General features: G+C 35.3%; 4 protein-coding genes, 1 non-coding gene and 1 pseudogene across 5 annotated transcripts; 3 read left to right on the top strand and 3 right to left on the bottom strand.

Annotated features, from left to right (window-relative positions):
* Positions 1-291: 291 nt before the first annotated feature.
* Positions 292-4,044, bottom strand: LOC110729760. Its single transcript, XM_021909543.1, has 3 exons — positions 2,709-4,044; positions 2,422-2,570; positions 292-784 (listed from the first exon to the last, which is right to left on the bottom strand). Exons 1-3 carry the CDS (start codon positions 3,645-3,647, stop codon positions 535-537), a joined length of 1,338 nt encoding a protein of 445 aa, XP_021765235.1. The 5' UTR covers positions 3,648-4,044; the 3' UTR covers positions 292-534.
* A 2,130-nt stretch (positions 4,045-6,174) lies between these two features.
* On the top strand, positions 6,175-14,294 carry LOC110729758 (pentatricopeptide repeat-containing protein At5g66520-like). The gene is made up of 5 exons (XM_021909541.1): positions 6,175-8,203; positions 8,428-8,583; positions 8,873-8,974; positions 9,639-9,828; positions 13,861-14,294. The coding sequence occupies exon 1, from the start codon at positions 6,286-6,288 to the stop codon at positions 7,870-7,872; it is 1,587 nt and encodes a 528-aa protein (XP_021765233.1). The 5' UTR covers positions 6,175-6,285; the 3' UTR covers positions 7,873-8,203; positions 8,428-8,583; positions 8,873-8,974; positions 9,639-9,828; positions 13,861-14,294.
* Positions 11,718-13,840, bottom strand: LOC110729759 (annotated as a pseudogene).
* Positions 14,295-15,014: 720 nt separating the features above from the next.
* Positions 15,015-16,533, bottom strand: LOC110729460 (3-ketoacyl-CoA synthase 5-like). The gene has a single exon (XM_021909193.1). The coding sequence runs from the start codon at positions 16,474-16,476 to the stop codon at positions 15,052-15,054; it is 1,425 nt and encodes a 474-aa protein (XP_021764885.1). The 5' UTR covers positions 16,477-16,533; the 3' UTR covers positions 15,015-15,051.
* A 1,252-nt stretch (positions 16,534-17,785) lies between these two features.
* On the top strand, positions 17,786-17,867 carry TRNAS-UGA. Its single transcript has one exon. It is a non-coding gene; the product is annotated as a tRNA-Ser (tRNA).
* A 980-nt stretch (positions 17,868-18,847) lies between these two features.
* On the top strand, positions 18,848-22,766 carry LOC110729757 (subtilisin-like protease SBT1.3). Its single transcript, XM_021909540.1, has 2 exons — positions 18,848-20,585; positions 21,388-22,766. Exons 1-2 carry the CDS (start codon positions 19,403-19,405, stop codon positions 22,509-22,511), a joined length of 2,307 nt encoding a protein of 768 aa, XP_021765232.1. The 5' UTR covers positions 18,848-19,402; the 3' UTR covers positions 22,512-22,766.
* Positions 22,767-23,720: the final 954 nt, after the last annotated feature.

Genomic DNA, 23,720 nt, shown 5'->3' with positions numbered 1-23,720 from the left:
AAAATTGTCAACCAAAAACCATGAATTGGAAAGTAGAAAAACGATTGAGTATGAAAATACGTCGACTCAATGCGTCAGACTCACAAGAGTAGATCTCTTATTGGTTGTTCTTGTTGCATTTGATTCTTGACAGTACTGCAGCTCTAATCACTTCTGCTATGCTTCGTCCTATTTTGTCACCATTTTCTCCAGAAAATCAGATTTTCAATGAATTTGTGATTGAAACTGGGAGGTTTTACAATCAGATTGAATAATGGGAGATTTTTTTAATTTTAATATTAGAGATGTATATAGAAATAATTTGATTTACATGGATAAAATTACAGTTATTAGTTTTAACTAATGTTTGTTCAATGAGTCCAGTCGATAAAACTGGTTTCCATTGAAAGGCACATCCAAAATTGTGGGCGAAAACGCAAATCACATTGGAGTCCCGAATGGAAAAACTTGAACAGATGAATTCCATAAAAGATTCAAGAGTTATTTTGAAAACCACAAAACAGGCCAAGTTGCTGGAGATACAGATGTTTATGGTTACAGAAAACCTTCAATTGCATGCCCTGCAGCAACTTCACGGTATATATTCACTGCTTCCTCCATTATATGAGCTCGAACTAATAGCTGTGCTCTTGTTTTCCCAGACGGATGGGTTGAAAGATAATCCCTTAGTCCGGATTCACCAGAGATCTTTCCAAGCTTCTCATATACCCGGGGTGCAGCTCGTGGGTCGTATCCAGCAGAAGCCATCAGAAGAAGTCCAATGTAATCTGCTTCTATTTCCATCCTACACGATAGACACAAAAAATAGATGCCAAAAAAGCCTAAGCAATTTTGAAATTTGTAGCAGCAAGTTCCATCTTGACAAATAAGAACCAGAACGATACAAAAACATTTGATTACTAAACAATGACTAGATAGAAATTGTCAAATGAAGGGCAACAAATTACATTAAGAACACATGCTAAATATGGACTTCTCTTCTTAATAGCACCATTGTATAAAAACTACAACAGAGAGGGGAGAGGGATGTGAAATAGGAGAGAACAATGGCCTTGCCAAAAACCCAAGATTATTAAGAATATGCAAGGTAGTCAGAAAGGTTTAGAACAAAACGATTATGGAGGAATAAAATTGTTGATACGATCACTAAATGTTGGAGTAATAGTATTGAGTATTGACAATAAACAGGAAGATTAACACCTGTGGCATACAAGTGATGAGCTATAATGATCGCAATGAATTTAAAAATGCCTTACGGTCCATAATTATAATTGGGTTAAAACTTAAAAGCATGATCAAAGGCACAGGACGAACACAACTAATTATATCCAAGAAATGCCCTTTGCTGGAAACACAGTTTGATTGAGGAAAGAAAAACAACATTAACTTTCAAGTGGCATGAAAGCTTTAAAGAAGAGGAATAAATAAAATCCGAAAAGGAAGAGCTTATGAGTCATTAAGTCAGACACTTCTAACCAAGTCAAGATCAACAGATAGAAACATGAGTATAATTGGAAAATATAATTGGAAAACATATCAAAATATTTCCTGGAATTTCCAACTTTAACAGGTTGCAATCCCTGTCTCAGGTAACTAGACATAACATGTATACAAAGGTGAAAGCTATTTTTCGCTATCTATAATCTGAGGTTCCACCACTAAAAGGGCACCAGAGAGTCTGAGAGTGGATGTCAAGATTGATAATAACGTCTGATGAAACAAGTTAAATGTTACAAAGTATGTGCAGTAACAGTGTGACATAAAAGCAGCTAGATGGCCTAGACGACTAACTTCAATTAATTAAAGATCTAAGGCCTAATATGAAATGACGAAGAATTATTATACCATATGACCAGTTGTGCATAGTCACTAATATTTGAACACAATCCTCTCCAGTAAGTCCAGTCAGTCAGTCACCTTACTACTCTCCAGCTAGGTTGCACAAAAACGGGTACGGATACCATCCCTATGCCTCCCACGAGTCCCACCCCAATTTAAATCAGTAAATGGTAATTCAAAGTTCACTAGGAAACCATCCCTCTTTAATTATCTTCTCTTTTATTCAGTTCTCAGAAAACAAAAAGACAATCAAGAAATTAAAATACTATGACAGAATTCACCAAAACCATCAGAGTCTAGTAATTTTTGCTCAATTTCTCCTTCTTTGTGAAGCTTATGATATGCCCTCAGGTGTACGAAGGATTCTGATAATACTTATATGTACAACGTAGCAGTATGAGAAGACAATTCAACTCAGTTATTATTTTATTGTAGGACAGGACCTTATGTTTTAAGGAAATTTATAAATAGAGGTTGAAAATAGAAGAAACTGAAAATTATGTCATGCAAAGGGATTTTTACTCCATAAAGAACATGCTATAGGAAATTATCAAAATAACATATTAAGAGTAACAGACTTACTTTCGAGAAAAAGGAAGCCTCAGTAAAAGATTTGACATTGCATTGGCAAAATCAGGCGCGATGAATTGAACAAGGATCAGTTGTAAGATTGCAAGCCACAAGTTCTTTGTAATCTGTTCTGCAGAATGTCTAGCCACAGCATGCCCAACCTGACAAAAAAGACACCCACATAAAATTGACATCCACCATGGAAGAGACCTGACATATCAACACTAATGATCAAACAATTCTTTCAAAACACAAGAAAGAACAACATAACAATTTCGCAAACCAAAGTAATTGTATACCTCATGTCCAATGATTGTAGCTACTTCAACATCCGAGTTAAAATGCTTGAGCAATCCAGTAAAAACAACAATCTTCCCACCGGGCAAACAAAAGGCATTGACAACCGGTTCATCAACCACCAAAACTTCCCAATTCATCCCTTCCAAATGCTCAGTATTTGCCTTAGCATTATGCTCCCTCCCCTTCTTCCTACTATCCTTAACCCAATTATCATCAAGCACCTCCTCCTCCTTACGCCAACTCTCAACTGCATTCTCTTCCAGCTTATCAGTTAACACCTTCTGGGTTTCGTGTCCATTAGCCTCGTTATAGCTACCGCCTTCCACGGCATAGCCTGGATCACTCCACACTTGCTCATGGCTAATCCCTCTCTGCAATGACTCAATGATTTCTTTAGATATCAACCTAACCCTCACACTATCAGGGTGTATTGCAGGCAAAATTTTCCCCTTATATTGTTTCTTCAACTTTTCAAATTCACTTTCCCCAATTTGCCTCTCTAGGGTTTTTGACAAAAGGACCAAATGCTTCCTCTTTGTATAGGGCACAATCTCAGAATTCCCAAAATAAACAGTAATCACAACACCAGAACCAATCACAATTACAATGAACAAATGCCTAGGATTCTGAAACCATGATTTAAAACCTCTTGGCTTAAAATGATACATTTGGTTTCTGTCAACATAGTAATTTCTCCTAGTAATACCAGAAATCAAGCTACTTTGATTATTCTTTAACCCATTAAAATTCCCAAATTTTGAAGAAATTGAAGGTGACCCAAATAACCCAGAAGACTTAAATCGATTGCAAAATAAAGAAGATGAACTGGAATCAACTCTTGGGGCAGGAGATTGAACTGGGGTTTTAGGCAATAATCTAGAACTAAAGCATCTGAAAGTACTGTAAACAAACCTTGATCTTCTGTACCATGACGCCATGATTTTAGGGGAAGAAAATGTGCTTATCTTTGATCAAAATTCTTCAATTTCTGGATCATTTATGAACTGGGTTTCAAGAAAAACGATTGATTTTTCGTATATTGAATTTGTTACAAGATTAACGATTCTGGAGGAAATTTAAGTTTTTTTGTTTGAAGAAAACTTTGTTTCTTGAATGGCAAGAAGGGCGTGAATTATATTGAAGATTTAAAGCTAAAATAAGGGTGGTGATGTAGAAGAATCTGGAAGTTTGAAGCCATTGTCTGTGAATTTTGGGAACCTTGGAGGTGATTACTGATTGTTTAAATTGGTTTTACCCGGAAAAGGTGACAAGCTTTTCTTTCTTCAAAAGAAACTCCGAATAATTTGTCAAAAATGGAAACGGGTCAATTATTTGATAGGCAATCAAATTTAATTGAACTAAGAGTAGAACTATACAAGCTATAATGCTATATGCCTATAGTAGTACAAAATATTAATACTCGTATAATAGAGGTAGTGGATTATTTGATCGTAGTTTTAAACTAGGATATTTGATCGTAGAAGAATCAAGGATATTTGATCGTAGTTTCAAATTTTCAAATGCACGGTCATAATTAAATTTTACAATAAATAAATATGGTGTTAATTCAATAATAATTTTTCCAAAAAATTTATTTGTAACAAAATAACTTAAATTAAATATAAAGATTATTGAATTGGATTGTATAAAAAAATATATAGTAATAGAAACTTAGAAGATTTAACGTTTTATATAAGAAAATTAAATTATTAGCTTAGGTAATTAGGTTAGTATCTATATACGAACTCATATACATTTGTCCTTAAATTTTTGACACACTTTAATGGGCATAATATGAAATTTTATTTGAGTTTATTTTACTTTAGGATAATTAGTATTCCGTAATCAACTTTTTAAATATATTTTAGTTTGCTAATAATTAGAACAATTAGATTTAATTTTCCAATATATGTTATGTATGAAGTATACTATAACAAAATTATGTTGTTCTTATAAACGTTATGTATAGTTTTAAGATTAATACTCCGTAAAAAGTATGCTACCAATATGATTTTTTCTTTATTATTGATATTGATAATATTATAATAATCTTGGAAAACAATATATTCCAATAGCTTATTTTTTTTAAAGCTATGTTAGTATTTTTGTAATTAAAATTTTCCTAGTATATATGTAAAAATTTTAATTGAGTAATATTGGATTAAATATGTTGTCAAAATGGAAATGACTATTATTATAAGTTATAAAATATATAGATGTCATTAAAATATGGCAAAAAAATTAAAAAGAAAAGGAAAAAAAAAAAGGTGGGAAAATTTTTAACCAGGAAATGACAAGTGTCATTCCTGGTTTCGCCTTTAGTATAAGTTATTGATTGATGATTGATTGGATTAAATATGTTGTCAAAATGGAAATGACTATTATTATAAGTTATAAAATATATAGATGTCATTAAAATATGGCAAAAAAATTAAAAAGGAAAGGAAAAAAAAAAGGCGGGAAAATTTTTAACCTGAAAATGACAAGTGTCATTCCTAGTTTCGCCTTTAGTATAACTTATTGATGAATGATATAAATTGAAGTTGATTGTTTTCGTCTTGATTTGAATTCAAATAGACATATATAGCTAATTCCCTACAATTCCTATTCCATATAATATGTTTATGGACAAAAATAGGAAGGGTCTGTTCACATTTACTTAATTTCAGTTAAGCTCCAATCAGTTCACTTCAGTTAAGCTTTAATAAGTTCACTTCTGTTTAGTTCAGCTCCTAATTTCCCCAAAAATATTCATTTCAGCTCAGTTCAGTTTAGTTCAGCTCCAATCAATTCAGCTCAATTCAGTAAATGTGAACAGGCCCGAAGTCAAGAAAGTTGCTCAATCCATTAAATACAATTTGACACAACTGATTTGATTGTCGCTTTTACAATCTTATACTATGAGTAAAGTATTCAACTTATATAAAGATAAATCGTTAAATCTCGTTGAACAACCTGTCAAACTAAATTACATCAGGTTAGGGTGGTTTCACTTGCTTAACACCATGACTAAAGTTATTAAAACTATTTTTTTTAGAAATTGAAAAAACTATGTAAGCTACCCTTGATATATAATTCACTATAGAAAAAAAAAAGTTCCATATAACCAAAGAGGATGTTACTTAAATTTTTGCCCAAATTTGGCTAAAGGGCACTATTTGATTTTCCTAGCAACAATAAAAATTTGCGCTATTAGTTTGAATAAAAAAGAAAACTTTGACCAATATTATTGTTGGGTAAAATTTAACATTATGTTATTTATAAATTATAATTGTGTTAGATTTTCTTACTAATAATTTAACTAGTATAAATGATTAAAAAATGCGGGTTAAATTGAAGTGAGCTAAATTAAATCGAACTTAAGAAATCGAAACTTAATTGAAAAAAAAAACTTAATTATCCTATAGGGTTTAATTCTTGGTTCTCATTACAAAATGTGAACTTGATATTGACATTTACAAATAATCTCATCACAAATGTAGAATTTGGAATCTTTAGCTTTCACTAATTTTACAGTTTATAACGACTCTTTGAATACTAATGTAACCGCGCAAAAGTTCTGCGAAATCTGCAACAATGATAGAACCCATTACTTCATGGTTCAAAATCTCAATTTCCCGGTTATTAAATCAATGCAAAAGCATGAAACAGCTCAAAAGGATTCATGCCCAAATTCTTAAAACCCCTAAAATTTCAGAATCAGACCGTTATTTTCTCACTACTCGTCTACTCTTCTTTTGCGCCATTTCTGAAGCAGGTTCCCTTTCTTATGCTAACAAAGTTTTTACTCATTTGGAAAGACCAAATCTTTATGTTTATAATGCTTTAATTAGAGCTTATTCTAGTAAATTATATTCTGGGCAGTTCATTGATTCTTACCCCTCTTTAAATCTGTATATTCAAATGCTAAGAAATGGGATTTACCCTGATAATCTTACTTTCACATTTATCTTAAAGGAGTGTAGTAGAAGGGTTGATGGGTCAATGGGTTTGGCTGTTTATTCACAAGTTGTGAGATTTGGGTTTAATTATGATTTATATGTTGAAAATTGTATGATTAGTTTGTTGTGTGAATGTGGGTTTTTGAGTTGTGCACAGAAGCTGTTTGATGAAATGCCTGAGAGAGATGTTGTTTCGTGGAATTCGATGATTGTTGGGCGTTTGAAAAATGGGGAGCTTGGTTTAGCATTGAGTATGTTTAGGAAAATGGAGGAACGGAATATTTTTACCTGGAATTCTATGATATCGGGTTTTGTTCAAGCTGGCAAGCCAAAGGTTGCTTTGGAGTTGTTTCAAGAAATGCAGCTGATGAGGGATGGTGTAATTTGGCCTGATAAGATGACGTTTGCTAGTGTTATTTCGGCTTGTGCATCTCTTGGCGCAATTCACTATGGTGATTGGGTGTATGATTATCTTCAGAAGAGTGGGTTGGAGATTGATATGGTGACTGCAACAGCATTGATTGACATGTATGGTAAATGTGGTCGTGTGGATAAAGCAGTCAAAACCTTCAGAGATATGCCTAAGAAAGATGTTATGGCTTGGACTGCCATGATCTCAGCCTATGCTCTTCATGGGTTTGGGAAAGAAGCTTTGGATCTTCTAAATCAGATGGAAAAGCTTAGAGTAAAGCCTAATCATGTTACTTTTGTTGGAATTTTGTCAGCATGTGCTCATGCTGGCTTAGTAGAGGAGGGCCGCCTGTGCTTTGACATGATGACACATGTTTACTCTATTGAACCCCGTGCTTATCACTATGCTTGTATGGTTGATATGCTTAGTCGAGCCTCGCTCTTTGATGAGGCAGAAAAGCTTATCAATGGCATGCCAATGGACCCAGATGCCTATGTTTGGGGTGCTTTGCTCGGTGGTTGCCAAATGCACAAGAATGTAGAGCTAGGGGAGAAGGTTGCTTTGAGATTGATTGAATTGGATCCCCTGAATCATGCTTTCTACATCAACCTTTGTGATATATATGCTAAAGCTGGTAGATTTGATGATGTAAAGAATATAAGAAACTTCATGCAAGAGAAGGGAATCATGAAGGCTATGCCAGGCTCCAGCATGATTGAAATTGATGGTGTTGCTCATGAATTTTCTGTTAGAGGATCACCTGAACTTGTGATGGATGAACTAGTTTTTTTATTGAGTAGACTTAATTAGAAGATGAAGATAGGCTCTCACGGAAATGATCTGGATGAATTTAGTCAATAATTGTGAATGTTTATTGATATTATGGGATATTGGGATGTGAATGTTTTCAGTAGCTTGAATTAAACAACTGCGCCCTAGTTGATAAACTGAGAATCACCCCTATTGCTTTCTTTACTTCCAAAAAAAATAGGGGAAAGCATTGCAAGCATGCCAATGAGAATGATCATCATTCCAAACCTCTATTGCCAAATGTCAAGGAGCCTTGCGCTGCTTTCAGAAAAGTTACTCTCTCAGAATTCAGAAGCACGTCAAGACCAGAACTTCTTGTATCATTATAAAGGTAACATCTTTTTCCATACATGAAAAGGATGTAACTTGTCATGTTATCATATTCTTGACAGCTCCTGATTATAGTTCAAGTTAAAGAATTTCAGATCAAAGGATACTGTGTAGCTCCATAATAGAGTACTTTTCTTGGTCTGAGTAGTACACTGCTTGACTGCTTCTTTGACACGAATTTCATGCTTAAAACATCTTCAATGAAGCTATCTTGGACTTGGACAGGTTTCTAAATCATGAATGAGAATGCATCGTCCACATCTACAGCTCTAATCTAGATGAGAACCAGCTGTTGCTTTCACAATAAACAGTCTGTGCTAGTGTTGCTAGATGCTATTTCAATTTCTAAACAGAAGATGGAAGTGTTAGACGATTAAAATTGTAAGTGCTGGGATTGGTCATTTAAGCAAAATATTTGCCGTTCCTTGTTTCGGGCTCAAAAGTATTGTTTCTAGTTAGCATCACTTTTTAGCTTGTAAATTAGATGACTTGATCTTTAGTTTGATAACACTGCTACACAATTAGCATGTTTTGCAATTGCTTTCATGTAGAAGTTGCTGAGAGGTGGATGCAACAAGCAAATGTTTTGTGCCTGTTTGACATATAATGATGATCTGACTTTCTTGTTATTTATAGATTTGCTCTGATAACTGAATCAATTCTGATGCAGCCTCCAAATTTCACAGAATATGACCTCATTCAAGATTATGAGATTATCTACTGTACAGTTATTGCCCTCTGCACACAGAAGCATGCCAAACATATTATCAGGGTATGAAATGTTGACATTTTGCTTTGATTCAGAGTAGCGTAGCAAACTTGGTTGATATTTGCAAGTTTAGTGCTCTCTGCACGTAGAAGCATGCGAGACAGTGTAATAGACCGACTTTAGGGGGTAATTAAGTAAAAGACAAATTTAATTAAGAAGAAGAGAAGGAAAGAAAGCAATCAGCTTTTTGTATGTTTTATTATGGTTTTTCCATTTTTGTTAAGTAGTCACATGTAAGCTTTAAGGTCAACCTTAGTATAAGTAAGTTAGTATGTGCAACATAGAAGGTAGGCAGAAATTGAGTGAACCTCTTGAGAGACTTGTAGCCTCAAGCTACTAGAGAGATTTGTAGCCTAAAGCTACTGAGAGATTCATAACCTCAAGTTATGACTATCCTTATGTAATCCAACCTTCAATCAATCAAATGTTCAAGCTTTTAGCCTTAAATTAATATTCTTTGTGTTAATCTTGGGGTCAGAAACCTGGTCTATAACAGACAGCTAATTGGTGCGTGAAGCTGATTGTTGTCTAGCAAAGCATGGTATTATTGGTATCGAGTTGTTTGTTGTATGTTTGACAGTCTTTCAGCTTTTTTCTCGCTCTTTTAAGAGTTACAACTTATCCTCATCTTGATCTTATCTTATGGTTCTGTTTTTTTTGGTGTTAGTTGAGAGAGTTTAGGATGCTCTAATTGTTTGGAGTAGAAATTGGCTCCTTTCCAGTGAAGGCAAGTTAAAGCTGTAAAAGTGTGACAAATTAAACCTCCAAAGTTCTCACAAGCTTGAATCTGGAGGATATAGTTGAAAGAAACTATGTGAGACCTAGGTGCAAAGGAAGTTGTCCTGATCACTTTTCAAGTAAGTATGTTTGAATTTCAGTTCCTGAATCTTTTCTGATGAAAGGTCATGCCCTTAATCCTTTTAAAATATATGGTTGAACCATCTTGCAAGTATAATGGTTTTTAAGTTCATGAATTTCATCTGAAATTTGTGACAGATGTAAAATATTCACTATATGAAGTGCATGTCATTATTGGCTCCCCTGCCCTGGGATGGAGGTAGACCATGGTTGTTTTCATAATGGTAGCACGATTAACATTTGCATTGCCTTCATGATAGAAAAGTGAAGTGAAAGGTAAATAAAAGGAAAAGAGAAAATAAAGAGCTAAACTCTTTATACCTAAATGTTAGGCGCTAAATAAAATAAAGTACGATCTTTATCTTTTAAGAGTGAAAAAAGTTAGAAATATTGAGGAAAAGTATGACCTTCTTGTTCTGAGTCTACCCCTGTTTAATGGCTACAATTAACCAATAGTCTTACTCTATTATATGATTAGAATGTCAAACAACAAAATGTAACTAGCTATAAGCATAAGACAGTGACCTTCAAAATGCCAAAAAAATATACTTCCTCCGTTCTTTTATTATTGCACCACTTGCCATTTTTGGAAGTTTCACAAATATTGCACCATTTCCTCTTTAGGAAAAAAATTATTTGTGTTCACACTACAAATACCCAACATACCCTTGCTTTTCCACATTTACTTTTTAGTTTATTAATATGTCACATGGGCAATTTTGTATTTTTACCTTTCTCTCTCTTACTTTTTTCCACTACCAAACTATTTGTACCCAACCCCTATGGTGCAATAATAAATAAACGGAGGAAGTAGAAGAAATGTATAGTACAATGTAGAGATCATGAACCTATTTTGGGAATGAGAGTAAACATATGCCACTTGAAAGAAAAAGGTGAAAGTATATGATAATATGATTGTAATGTGACTAATTTAAAGCACTCTTTTTATCACACATTGACTAAGCAAATAAAATGCTGTTTGATATGGATTTCTCTATACCTCATTTATAGCAAATTCAATAATACTCTGTAAATGGTTTTCTGTGAGCGTGTCATTACTATATTGCTACATTCCCCTTTGTCTCAAATTGATTGTTCCATTGCCTTTTTACACCATTCGTTAGGAAGGTTAAAACCTGCTCATGCTTCGCACATAATTTGTTCTTCCTATTCTTCTTCTTTTGAGTACATCTTCTTTATTGAAATAACAGTTCATTTTATTTTTTTATCTCTGCACTTTTTATCTTCTAGAGCCTTTTCTACGGATTACCTAATCATAATCTTCATTCATGGGAATCTTATAAAGTCAAGTGTGATACTGATTAGTGATTACTGACAGTTACACTCACACACCGACAGTATAGCATGATCCTAACAACTCCACGTGTGTTTCACTAATTCTGTAGACTTCTGCTACACATTTCATTGCTTTTTTGAGTAGTACTTTTTTAGTGTTATTGTTCACCTTAATTATAGAAGAGTTTACTGTAAAATGTAAAAAGTGCTGGATTTCATTTAACTCTCATTGAGTTATTGGGATGCTTACACTATATTCCATATTAGAGTTAAAAATAAGTACTCCCGTGACTCCATTATAGGAAAAATAAAATTTAAGCATGAAGAATAAGTACTTTGTAGTTTGTAGTATGGATTGAGTTAGGAACTAACAAGTGCACGCGCCCACACTTTACATGCGCGAGTGCATGTAATGGCCGGATGATATGGGGGCCTTGCGCATGTAGATAATGTCCACTTCTAGCCAAGTTTATTGTAGGAGTGCTTCAAATACCACTTGGAAAACCAACACAGGTAAACCTTGTGAAGTTTCCTTGCACTTCCTAAATCTTTTTTGGGAGTTTGGATATACAGATAGACAAAGACAGGAATATTGAGTAAAACAAAGCTCCCATTAATTTTGTGTACGTCTGTGAAACATTTTGTTGCCTTATGTTGTCATTATTCACCTAAATCAATGAAGAAAGCACATAATTCTTGTTTTCACTCAAATCTCATTGGGATGATTATAAGGGTCGAGAAACAATCCAACAGAAGAGATCAAAGGCAAGTCCCGTGACTTTACTACCCTGATCTTCACCCTCTTGGCATGCACACCCCCAACTCCCAACCAATGAAGCCTTTTATACCCTACGGTTGTCCCTTTTGCAACCTGCTTTCCGTCTACGTATATCTCATGCTGTTGGATCCTCTGACCTAGCCCGATTGCCTCTTGGATCATGATTACATTGAATCTAAGCCCTTGATTATCCGCCCTTATCTCAATCCATTTGTCTTCCTTGTCATCTTCACTAGGTGCCCAATAAGTCCATAAGTGGTCCTGATCGAGCACATTTTCTGGTCCAAAACTACTTCCTTTTCCCCCCTTTGGCTACTTGATTTAACTAAGCACTTCTGCGCTAAATTCTGAGAGAAAATTGTGTTGATTGCATTTCGGAACTCTGTCAGCCGTCTGATGTCAATTTCGGAGATGAGACCACTGGAGTTTGGTGGTACATTTAGTAGTAGTACACAGTTTCTTCCTACAGAATTGTAGTATATTTCTAGGAGCTCACTTAGCTTCTTTGGTTCTTCAGATTTATGCCAAAACCACCCTGGTCGAATCGATACGTCACATTCTGGTGGTAACCAGTCTGTTCCTTCAGAATCTCCAGTGCTAAGATAGCTGCACTTGTAACAGAAATCAGTTGTTGATGACACAAACATCACATAAACCATATTTGCATGATACAAAATTATAAACTCAAAATAAACCAGAAAAATAAACATTCTTTTTTTGATATACTAGCATTCCTGTAAGACAGTATATTTGCTGCATCTGGAGAAGTGGAAAATGATTGGGATGGTTTGAAGCCATTCAATCAAATTTCTACTATGAGTAATAAACCATACTACTTTTGTTTTACCATTTATGCATAAGGAATACTCACTCAACAATACTGGCATTGCCGATTGACAACCATGTCCTTTTAATTGTAGACCAGCATGTGTTCCCAGCAAATCCTTTTTCATTTCCCACCCATCTGACGTCTGGACCGGCATCAGAAAATATGTTGATTGAACTCTGGAGCTCCTTAACCATTGCAAACCAATCCCAAAAATAGTAGGACATGTTTGGTGCATTAGAACCTTTGGCTCCATCAAACCAAATTTCTTTGATACCTCCATATCTGTGATGACAGAACAACTCACATTAATTAGTCTGATGAGTTTCCGAGTCCAAGTAACATAGCTACCTAGTGAGTAATTTCAATAGTGGACTTAGTTACCTGGTTAGAAGCTCTTGTAATTGAGCAAGGTAGTACTCATTATACGCCTTCTCGTTGCCATATCTCTTATCATGTCTATCCCATGGGGAAAGGTACAGCCCTGCATCAATTCCATGAGCCTTGGCTGCAGTAACAAACTCCTGAACAACATCCCCATGACCCTGTTTCCAAGGGCTCTGGGCAACAGAATGGTCAGTGTACTTAGAAGGCCATAAACAGAACCCATCGTGGTGCTTAGCTGTAAGAATGGCCAATGATATCCCTGCCTCAGCTGCAACCCTGAACCATTGGTCAGGGTTCAGTCGAGTCGGGTTGAAAACGGCTGGTGATTCATGGCCGGTGCCCCATTCGGAGTCAGTGAAGGTGTTGACACCGAAGTGGAAGAACATTATTATCTCTCTTTGTTGCCATTTTAGTTGGGAGTATGAAGGGAGTGGTAGGATTGGCAAAGGTGGTGGTATTGCTGGTTTTTGTAGGGAAGTTGTAGGAATAATAAAACCAAATAGGTGTATGAGGAGGAGCAGAAAGTATAAAGGAATACAGACATTAGCCATTTGTACTTTTTGCTCTTCTTTTAAAAACATTAGGCCATACATACACATGTTATATAGATGTGGAACAGTGGAAGTCTACCTGTTGCTTCACGGCTTATCTATTAATAAAGTTTGAATAACATTTTTTTTGAAATTAATATTACTTTCTCTATATAAACCTGAAAACTAACTCTTAAATTGAAAAACTGTGAAGGGAACTGATAGGTTGAGCTCCAGAAAATTTTGCTAATCCCCGATCACCACCACTAGAGGCGTGTTCGAAGTACCGCCACAGTCCACGGCTATCCAAGGTATTGTCAAAGTTAATAACCACGATAATATTTGAATGGTTACCATACATATCTATGACTAGCGTAAATATGAGATTGAATTGTTTTGTTGGTCTTTAAGATTAACTAGTAGTTACTCACTTCGGTATCTAGTACTATAGTGAGTACAGTCTACAATAGTAGAAAGCTTATAGAATCAATAGATTGATTAAAAACCATGATGCATTCTAGCTTGCTTTTTTATGCCTTTCCTGATTCAAAATCTAAATTTCACATTCAACCACCTTTGTTACTTATTGTGACACACTAATTTCTTCATTTCTATAATATGAACTTTTTATGAGGTTGTGTATGGTAGTATAACTTGAATACAAAGAGGATTTTTGCTATATTATCCCCAATAATTTACATTTAAATTTGAATTTAAGATGTTGTACACAGCCAAAACCTCATACTTTGGTGTTAATACTAATTAGTTGGTCAAAACTTTCAAGTTCTGGTTAGTTTTTGTTAAGTTTGTGAAATAGGGATTGTAATGATGTGATAAGGAAAGCTAAAGACAACGGATAAGACATATAAAGAGACATGGTACCAAACAGAAATTAAGAAAGCAATAGAAAAAAGATCATTTCTCCTGTTTGTATCCATCCTTCCATTATTTCTTTGTTTCTTCACCCTGCCCAAAGACTAAATGGTTCACAAGTGAGCACTATTACATATAGCCATATAAGGTCACTTTGTATATTGTTTGGTGTATTGGCGATCCATTTCTTTTAAAGCAGAGTGAATAGGCTTGGCGAAAATTATAGGATACATGTATGAATAATTTGATTTATATGAAGAATTAGTTTTGGGATGAAACTTTGTTGTCCACTCATCCTTGTAAGATCGTTGGTTTTACTTTTTGGTTGAATTTTTGTTTATTTTAATAGTAGACGTTCATTTACAAGGCTTAAAAAGAGTGTTACTAGATAAAGTTTTTATGTGCAACATGTTACAACAATTCAAAATTACAGTACACATACATTCTTCTATAAGTATTCAGTACTGCACATTTTAAATAGAGCATATTATAATACTGATATATTGATGTCTGAAGAGATTATTCTCAAATCTCAACTATTAAATGCTAATGCTGGATACTTATATATGGATCCAGCCCATGGGCCCTTCTTGGACTCACCAATAATGGGCTTAATACATTCTAATACAATACTAGTACACTTAGGCCCACTTCCCATCCCAAGCATCCAAACTCTATCTCCTTTTTTCACTCTCTCCTTAGCTTCAATGTAGGCCAATTCATACAACAAAGAAGAAGAAGACTGGTTCCCAAACCTATGCAATGTAGCCAAAGCTGCCTCCGTTTCTCTATCCCCCAATCTCAGCCCTTTCCCTATCTCCCTTATCACTGGCTTTCCGGATACCGGCAAGCAAAAATGTTGGATGATCGTTTTGAAATTTGGCACATAAATCTCAGCTGATTTCTTCCAATATTTCTTCTTAGCAATAGATGTAACAAACTTTAACTTCTCCCAAGTAGGCAACATAAAGGATCCGAGAGCGATTAGTTGGGCCCGGATCATATCCGAAGCAGCTTCTAAGATGTCCTTATTAAGAGTAACCCCAGTAAGCCCATTAGAATCCTCTTCTCGAAATGCTGACTTATAGGCCCAATCATTGATGGCTTGTTGGGCCCTTGAAGTCCAAATAACTTGGTATTTGGACTTCTTCCGGGCCAGTTTTCGATTTGACAACAAAATGGCCGCCCCACCCATTCGGAAGAGGCAGTTTATTACCAATTTGGGCCGTTCATTACCCGAATACCAACCCGTAGTTAGGATCTCAGTACTCAAAACAACCGCATTCGACTCTTGATGGACCAAGAGCAAGTTATGGGCCAGGCCCAAAGCAATCATACTAGCACTACAGCCCATTCCAGAGATATTAAAGCTCTTAACATTGGGCCTTAGTTTGAACTTGTTAACAACTAATGATGTTAAACTAGGAGAAGGGCAAAGCCCACTACAATTAACAATGAGAATGTCAATGTCAAGAGAAGAGAGATTGGACTTTAGTAGAAGATCCTCCATCATGGGGAAAATGACCATTTTAGCCTCTTCGATGGCGTCGTAATGGGCGGGCTTAGGAGGAATGTAATGCAAAGGTGGTGGGAGATAAGTCTCTGGGCCTTGGCCCGAAGAATTGAGGATCTTGGACATAAATTCCGCACTTTCTTTGTTAAAGTAGTTGATTAGATGAACATGTTCTATAAATGAAGAAAGTGGGATTCTACAATAATTTGGAGGTTTATAACATGAAAAATCTACTAGGTATATGTTAGGAGGTTTTGAATGAAAATAATAAGCTATAATGTATGAAATTATGCATACAGTTAGAATAATAATATGGAAAAATATATCATATTCTAGGAGAATTAGAAATGATTTAAATGAAGCAAAGACTAAAGTTGCTAAGAACTTGAGATGTTCTAATATTGGTAAGTTGTGAAAATTTTGTAGGATTGAAAGTAACTCCATAGAAGAGAAAAATAAAATGAAGGGGAAAATAAGGGGTTATTTTTCTTATTTGATGAGAATGAGTAAAAGTTAAGAAGTATATATATATATAACTCTGAATATGATGGAACACAGAAAATTTTATGAAAAAAATTCTAGTACTAGCAATTAAAAAAAGTGGTATGTTAAATTTATTGGACATGCTTTCATAAATAAACTAGTAGGTGGTCGCATTTACTATGAGGTAATTAGGTAAAAACAAGAGTCAAATTGCAGTAATTGGAAGGCATACCTAGTAAACTGTAAACGTGTATGCCTTCTGCAAATCTGCACCAATTCATATGGTGAAAATTTGTTACTGTAGTACCTTTGAATCTTTCTGCTAGGTTTTGATTTGTTTAATTTACTGTATTATTGTTGTGTTGTTTCTTTAATTACTATAGGTTGTTTCTAGTTTGGAAGAAGGTGGGTAAAAGTTACAAGTAAAACTTATTAGAAATTTAGAATTCAAGATTTCTTAATGTAATGAAGTTTATTTATCTTACACTTTACTTTCGGTCAAAGTAGTGTATATAGTTGCTGGAATGGGAAACCCTATAGGTTGAATGAAGATATAAAAAAAGGCATGCCTAGGACATTGAGGTAAACAAGATTCAATCCCATGTGTTGCGTATCACCTTAGTATGTTAGCTAGTTTACATTTACTAACTATATGCATTATGAGCATATATGCATATTATAGATAGTGGTGTTAATTTGGTGAGGTTCAGTCAGGTTATGTCGAACCTATTTTAAAGTTGAATCATGCTATATTAGTAATTTAGTATGTCTATACGTATCGATATATGAACTGCGTTTTTTCGGGTCGGGTCGGATCGAGCCAGTTTTTGACACTAGTTTTGGAAAACTTTTTTTTTTTTTTTTAATAAAAATCCTAACTAGTTGAAATTAAAGATAGACTACAGTTTAATATCCTCCATCTCAAAACAAGGTTTACTTTCTAAATTTAGATTGTTCCTAAAATATTAATATATGAGAGGGTAAATGAGATGAATGATACAAAATATTGTGTAATCGTTTGATCAATTATATGCTTCTTAAGAAATTCATTTCTATAAAATTTACGGAGTACTTATTACTTTTGAATTTAGATCGTTTTGAAATACGTAGTAATAAGATATGAGAGGGTAGATGAGATAATTGATACAAAGTACTTTGTTATGTAATCGTTTGATCAATTATATGCTTCATAAGAAATTGACTTCAAAAAAATGTCATATTTTCGTGCAAAATATTTATATAAATTAGAAGCGACAAACCAAACACAAGAGTCGATATGTCCGAGTGGTTAAGGAGACAGACTTGAAATCTGTTGGGCTTCGCCCGCGCAGGTTCGAACCCTGCTGTCGACGATTTTTTTATTTCCAATTTTTTTTTTTTTTTTTTAATTTTTAATTTTTTTTTTCGTGGAAGACCGTAAAGGAATTACAAAAATAATTGGAAGCCCAATAAAGGAGATCGTGGAGGTTCAGGCCCATATCATTTTATATGATCATGAGCCCAAACCCAATGATAATCTGCTAAAGAATTATCAATGTGATTTTTGTTTTTTTTAACTCGTGATTTTTCACTTATAGTACTTCCACCGTTTTTTTTTTAAATATTGCACCACTTGCTTTTTAAGGAAGTATTACAAATATTGCACCATTTTTATGTTAGGAAAAGAAGTACTTTTGTACACACTACAAATACCAAATATACCCTTACTTTTCAACACATGATTATTTAGTTTATGAATACCATTACATGGACAATCTTGTATTTTTACCTTTCTCTCTCATCTTATTTTCCACTACCAAAAATCTTGTGCCAACCTCCAATGGTACAATAAAAAAAGAACGGAGGAAGTATAAAATTTAAAATTACAAATTACGGACGTAAACTAGTTTAATTGTATATATAATCCAATATTATAATTTCATTTCAAATTGGCTAACTTATGAAATTGTTGAGCTTAGAAGATTATTACAAATATTGCACCATTTTTATGTTAGAAAAAGAAGTACTTTTGTACACACTACAAATACCAAATATACCCTTACTTTTCAACACTTTCATAAAGTTAGCCGATTTGTCATTGGCAAGAACCCAGAGGTGGCAGGCGGTCCTCAGATGAGGTCATTAACTCAATTCCTACATGCAAGTTGCGAGCCACAGTAGGGACCAATCTTACTTTTAATGAAATCATCTTTCCACCAATCCACCATAAATCCATATTGCTAGATATTTTCCTGAATTCCCTCTTTCATTTTTTCATCACGTACCAAAAATCAATGTTTTCTTCATTTACTATAACATAATTTTGTAAGAATGCTCGTTTAAAAAAAAAAATGGTACGTATACACTACTACGAGAGTATCATACAGTAATAATTTACACAAGGTGGAAAAACAAAAAACACGTAACGACAATGTTATCCATTAATGCGTATAACCAACCTTTAAAACTCGATTATTCAAACCCGAAGTTACATTAAATTTACTGTCACTCTCTAATACTCCATAATTCAATCTAGCTAGAGATAGGACCTCTGTTTATCAAACATTGAAATAAAAATAATTCCTGTCTAGATGAAACACTCTATCCTAGACAGAAAAATCAGTGTCTCTTCTATTACATGAAAAAAAATGAAACATAAAAATAAAAAAGACCATATCATATATCAAATGCCATGTTGCATTACATTACATTGTCATCCCAAATTAATTTTCACCACCATCTTCTGTACTACCCTATTTTACTCTGCATTCATGGCATCACCCACCTCCTTTAATACATTCACATAATTACGACACTTATATTTGCCCACTCTTCATTTCCCACTTCACATTTTTATTTTTCTCTCTCCTCTTTTTTTGAGAGAAAATTAACAAGAAGAAAAAAAAAAATGTTTAAGGAATCAAAATTTTTGGTAGTATGTTTTTTGTTATTTTTATTATGTTTTAATTTTGTTGTTGCTTCAACAACAAAGAAGACATATATTATTCAAATGGATAATTCAGCTATGCCATTGGTTTTTACTAATCATTTTGATTGGTATTCTTCTAAAATTGGCTCAATTGTTGCAGATGAAGATAGCAGGATTATCTACAATTATCAGAATGCTTTTCACGGGCTTGCGGCCCGACTCACTGAAGAAGAGGCTTCTAGATTGGGCCGAGATCATGGGGTTGTGGCTTTGTTTCCGGAGACAATGTACCAACTGCATACTACTAGAAGCCCAATGTTTTTGGGCTTGGATAAAGAGGAAGTGGTTATTGATAAGGCCCGAGCCCAAGGTAATTACGACGTCGTTGTGGGGGTGTTGGACACCGGGATCTGGCCTGAAAGCCCGAGTTTTAATGACTCGGGCTATGGCCCAATCCCGGCCCGATGGAAGGGTTCATGCGAGCGGGGTCGGGCTTTTGACCCGGCTCGGCATTGTAATAAGAAGATTGTTGGTGCAAGGGTGTTTTACAAGGGGTATGAGTCTGCCACGGGGAAAATAAATGAGGAGATGGAGTATAAGTCTCCTAGGGACCAAGACGGCCACGGGTCCCACACTGCTGGGACCGTGGCCGGGTCCCCAGTGCATGGTGCGAGCCTACTTGGCTACGCACAAGGCACGGCCCGAGGGATGTACCATCGGGCCAGGATCGCTGCCTACAAGGTGTGCTGGACTGGGGGGTGCTTCAGTTCAGACATCTTGTCGGCGGTTGATCAAGCAGTGTCAGATGGAGTGGACGTACTCTCTATCTCTCTAGGAGGTGGAGTGTCGTCCTACTTTCGGGATAGCTTGTCAGTGGCTACATTTGGAGCTATGGAGAAGGGAGTATTTGTTTCGTGCTCGGCGGGTAATGCTGGGCCTGAACCGGTTAGTCTTACCAACGTCGCCCCGTGGGTTGCCACCGTCGGGGCGAGCACATTGGATAGGAATTTCCCTAGTACTGTTAGGCTTGGGAGTGGGAAATCATTTAATGGGGTGTCTATCTATAAAGGGAGAATGCATTTGTCACCTGAGAAGCTTTACCCGGTTGTGTATTTGGGGAGTAACTCAACTAGTCCGGATCCGAATTCCTTGTGCTTGGAAGGTATGCATAACAATACTTGCTACTTCTTGAAGAACCTTACATTTTTATAAGTCATGTTAGTCGACCCCAAATTATTTCAGAACTAAGCCTGTTGTTGTATTAGAATGTTAATGGAGTATATTTCACATTGCTACTGTAGTAATTTATGCATTAGAATGAATTGCTGAATTGAATTGAATTGAATTGAATTGAATTGGTGTTATTGGTGCAATTATGAATACACAATCTCAATTATAGTTAGATAAGTATTGTGAGAGTTAATTAATTATTGTGTAGGTGTAATGAGAATTATGATGCACTGTAGTGTTAGATGAAAATTTTAATGTCCTGCAGTTGTTAGAAGTTATGGGGGTACTCCGTAGTCCGTACTAGTCAATTAGCTATGACACTTCACATGCAAGGTTGATAGTTGATTAAATGTAAAAGTTGACGCGTTACTAATGTTGTGCAGTTTTTGTTTTATACTCCATTCAATCCTACGTCCTAATATTTTGTTGATCGTGTTTGATTGGTGGAAAGTTTAACTTACTAAATTTAGAGAGTGACATTAAGTTTAGACGGTGTGAGATGAAAACATGGCCTACAATTAATTTGTCTGAAATCACCATTTGTATAAGGTTGTCACTCAATATAGCATGATACATGAAAATGACAAATTTTTATTAAGTGTAGTACTCTACTAGCCAAAATAAGAATATTCTAAAATGACTAAGAATGCATTTGATGCAGTGTAGACTGTAGAATATAGAATAGCAATGTTTGTACACTTGTTAACTTGTTTACTCATTTCATTGTTCAATAGGTACTCTTGATCGACGAAAAGTGCAGGGAAAGATTGTGATTTGTGACCGTGGAATCAGCCCTCGAGTTCAGAAGGGTCAAGTAGTGAAACAAGCTGGAGGAATAGGCATGATCCTAGCCAATACTGCAGCTAATGGTGAGGAGTTAGTAGCTGATTGTCACCTGCTCCCGGCAGTTGCAGTGGGAGAAAAGGAAGGCAACATCATAAAGCGTTATGCATCGCGTGCAAATGCCACAGCAACTATATCTTTCCTTGGCACTAAAGTAGGCATCAGACCATCACCTGTGGTTGCAGCATTTTCCTCCAGAGGACCCAACATCCTATCTTTGGAAGTCCTGAAGCCGGATATGGTAGCCCCTGGCGTGAACATCCTTGCAGCGTGGACTGGCAGCACAGGCCCCTCAGGCGTGTCTGCTGATACAAGAAGAGTCAAGTTCAATGTACTGTCGGGTACATCAATGTCGTGCCCTCATGTTAGTGGGGTGGCCGCCTTGATCAAGGCTAGGCACCCAACTTGGAGTCCTGCTGCCATAAAATCTGCTTTAATGACTACAGCATATATCCATGGTAATAGTAGGAGACCGCTAATTGATGCAGCAACTGAGACACCCTCAAGCCCTTTTGATCACGGGGCTGGTCATATAAACCCGGTGAGAGCTCTCAACCCTGGTTTGGTCTACGACATTACCCCTCAAGACTACTTCGAGTTCCTCTGTGCCCAAAATCCAACTCCCACACAGCTCAAGATTTTCTCAAGAGGTGGTAAATTGGCTTGCCATAACAAACTTTCCAAGGCAGCAGGGGACTTGAACTACCCTGCTTTATCAGTTGTCTTTACATCAAATGCGAGCATCTCTAGTATAACTGTTCAAAGGACAGTCACAAATGTCGGTCAACCTGTATCGAGTTACCGTGCTAGAGTCACCCCGTTTAAGGGTGCTAAAGTGGTTGTTGAACCAAAGGTCCTGCACTTTACCAAGCTGTATCAGAAGCTGTCTTACAAGGTTACATTTAAGACGGTTTCGAGGCAGCCAGCACCAGAAGTTGGGTACTTAATGTGGAAGGATGCAACTCACAAAGTAAGAAGTCCTGTAGTGATGATGTGGTTACCACCGTCCAATTAGAATCATTGAGGATAAAGACACTTCATTAGTTTGAATTGGGACAGTAGTAGGTTCAAGTTATTTACCATGTACTTGGTTTTTTTTTTTTTTTTTTTTTTTTTTGTTACTGTAATGGAAAAGGACTTCAATTTATCTCTGAATAAGACTAAGGGCTGGACCTTTTTTTTTTTTTTTTTTTTTTTTTTTACAGGAAGAGGAAATTGTATTATGATATGGTATGAATTAATGAATGCAATATTACAGTAGAGTTTTTTTAAAAAAATTGGGAAGAAACAGCTTTTTGATTAATTTAATTTGTGGTAAGAGTACATATATTTGGACCTTCTCAAACTTTATTTTGAAGATATTCCCTCCGTCCCTAAATTATATTCCTCTACTATGTGAGCAATAAATGCTAGATGTAGGAATATAATTTAGGGACAGAGGGAGTATTATTAAATTGGATTAGTATTATTTGTGATAAACCAGTTAAAATTAAAGTCTATTATGACTTGCCTGTCAAAAAAAAAAAAAAAAAAGGAAAAAAAAGTCTATTATGATTTATGACTAGGTTATTGAAGTTGACTGTCAAAATTGATTAATGTGGCAAGTTAATTGTTAAAAAAAAATAATTAAAAAAAAAAAGATTAGACAAGCTATTAAAAGGATGAGGGGCGAGTGTTAATGAGCTTAGGTAATACCGTAACACATTAACACATATGTAGTTAAGTTATAACATTAAACTTCAAATTTTTTAAATCAACTTCAAATTTATGATAATTCGAACTTGACATATTTAGGGCCTGTTCTCTTACGTTGAAATTCAGTTCAGTTCAGCTCAGCTCAGTTTAGTTCAGCTCCTAATTTTCTTCTCTTATAAAATATTCAGTTCAGCTCAGCTCTGTTCAGTTCGGTTCGGTTCGGTTCAGCTCCGTTTAGTTCAGTTCAGCTCAATTCAGTTCAGTTCAGTTTAGTTAAGTTCAGCTGAGTTCAGTCAATGAGAACATGCCCTTAGTAGGTTCCAAGTTAAAATTAAAGTATATAGACGATTTTAATCAACCATGCTCACTCAAATATCATACGGTCATGCCTATACGTATACAAACACTAGAAAAGTAGAAACTTGGTAAGAGTATAAAAAATCTTCAAGTCCATAAACATATGACCAAAAAAAAAAAACCCAATTTCTTCCTCCCAAAATCACCTACACAAACTGTCAATTTTTGCTCT

Source organism: Chenopodium quinoa, unplaced genomic scaffold (assembly GCF_001683475.1).
Source record: "Chenopodium quinoa cultivar QQ74 unplaced genomic scaffold, ASM168347v1, whole genome shotgun sequence".
Classification (NCBI taxonomy): Eukaryota; Viridiplantae; Streptophyta; class Magnoliopsida; order Caryophyllales; family Amaranthaceae; genus Chenopodium; species Chenopodium quinoa.
This window is presented reverse-complemented; position numbering and strand designations above follow the sequence as displayed.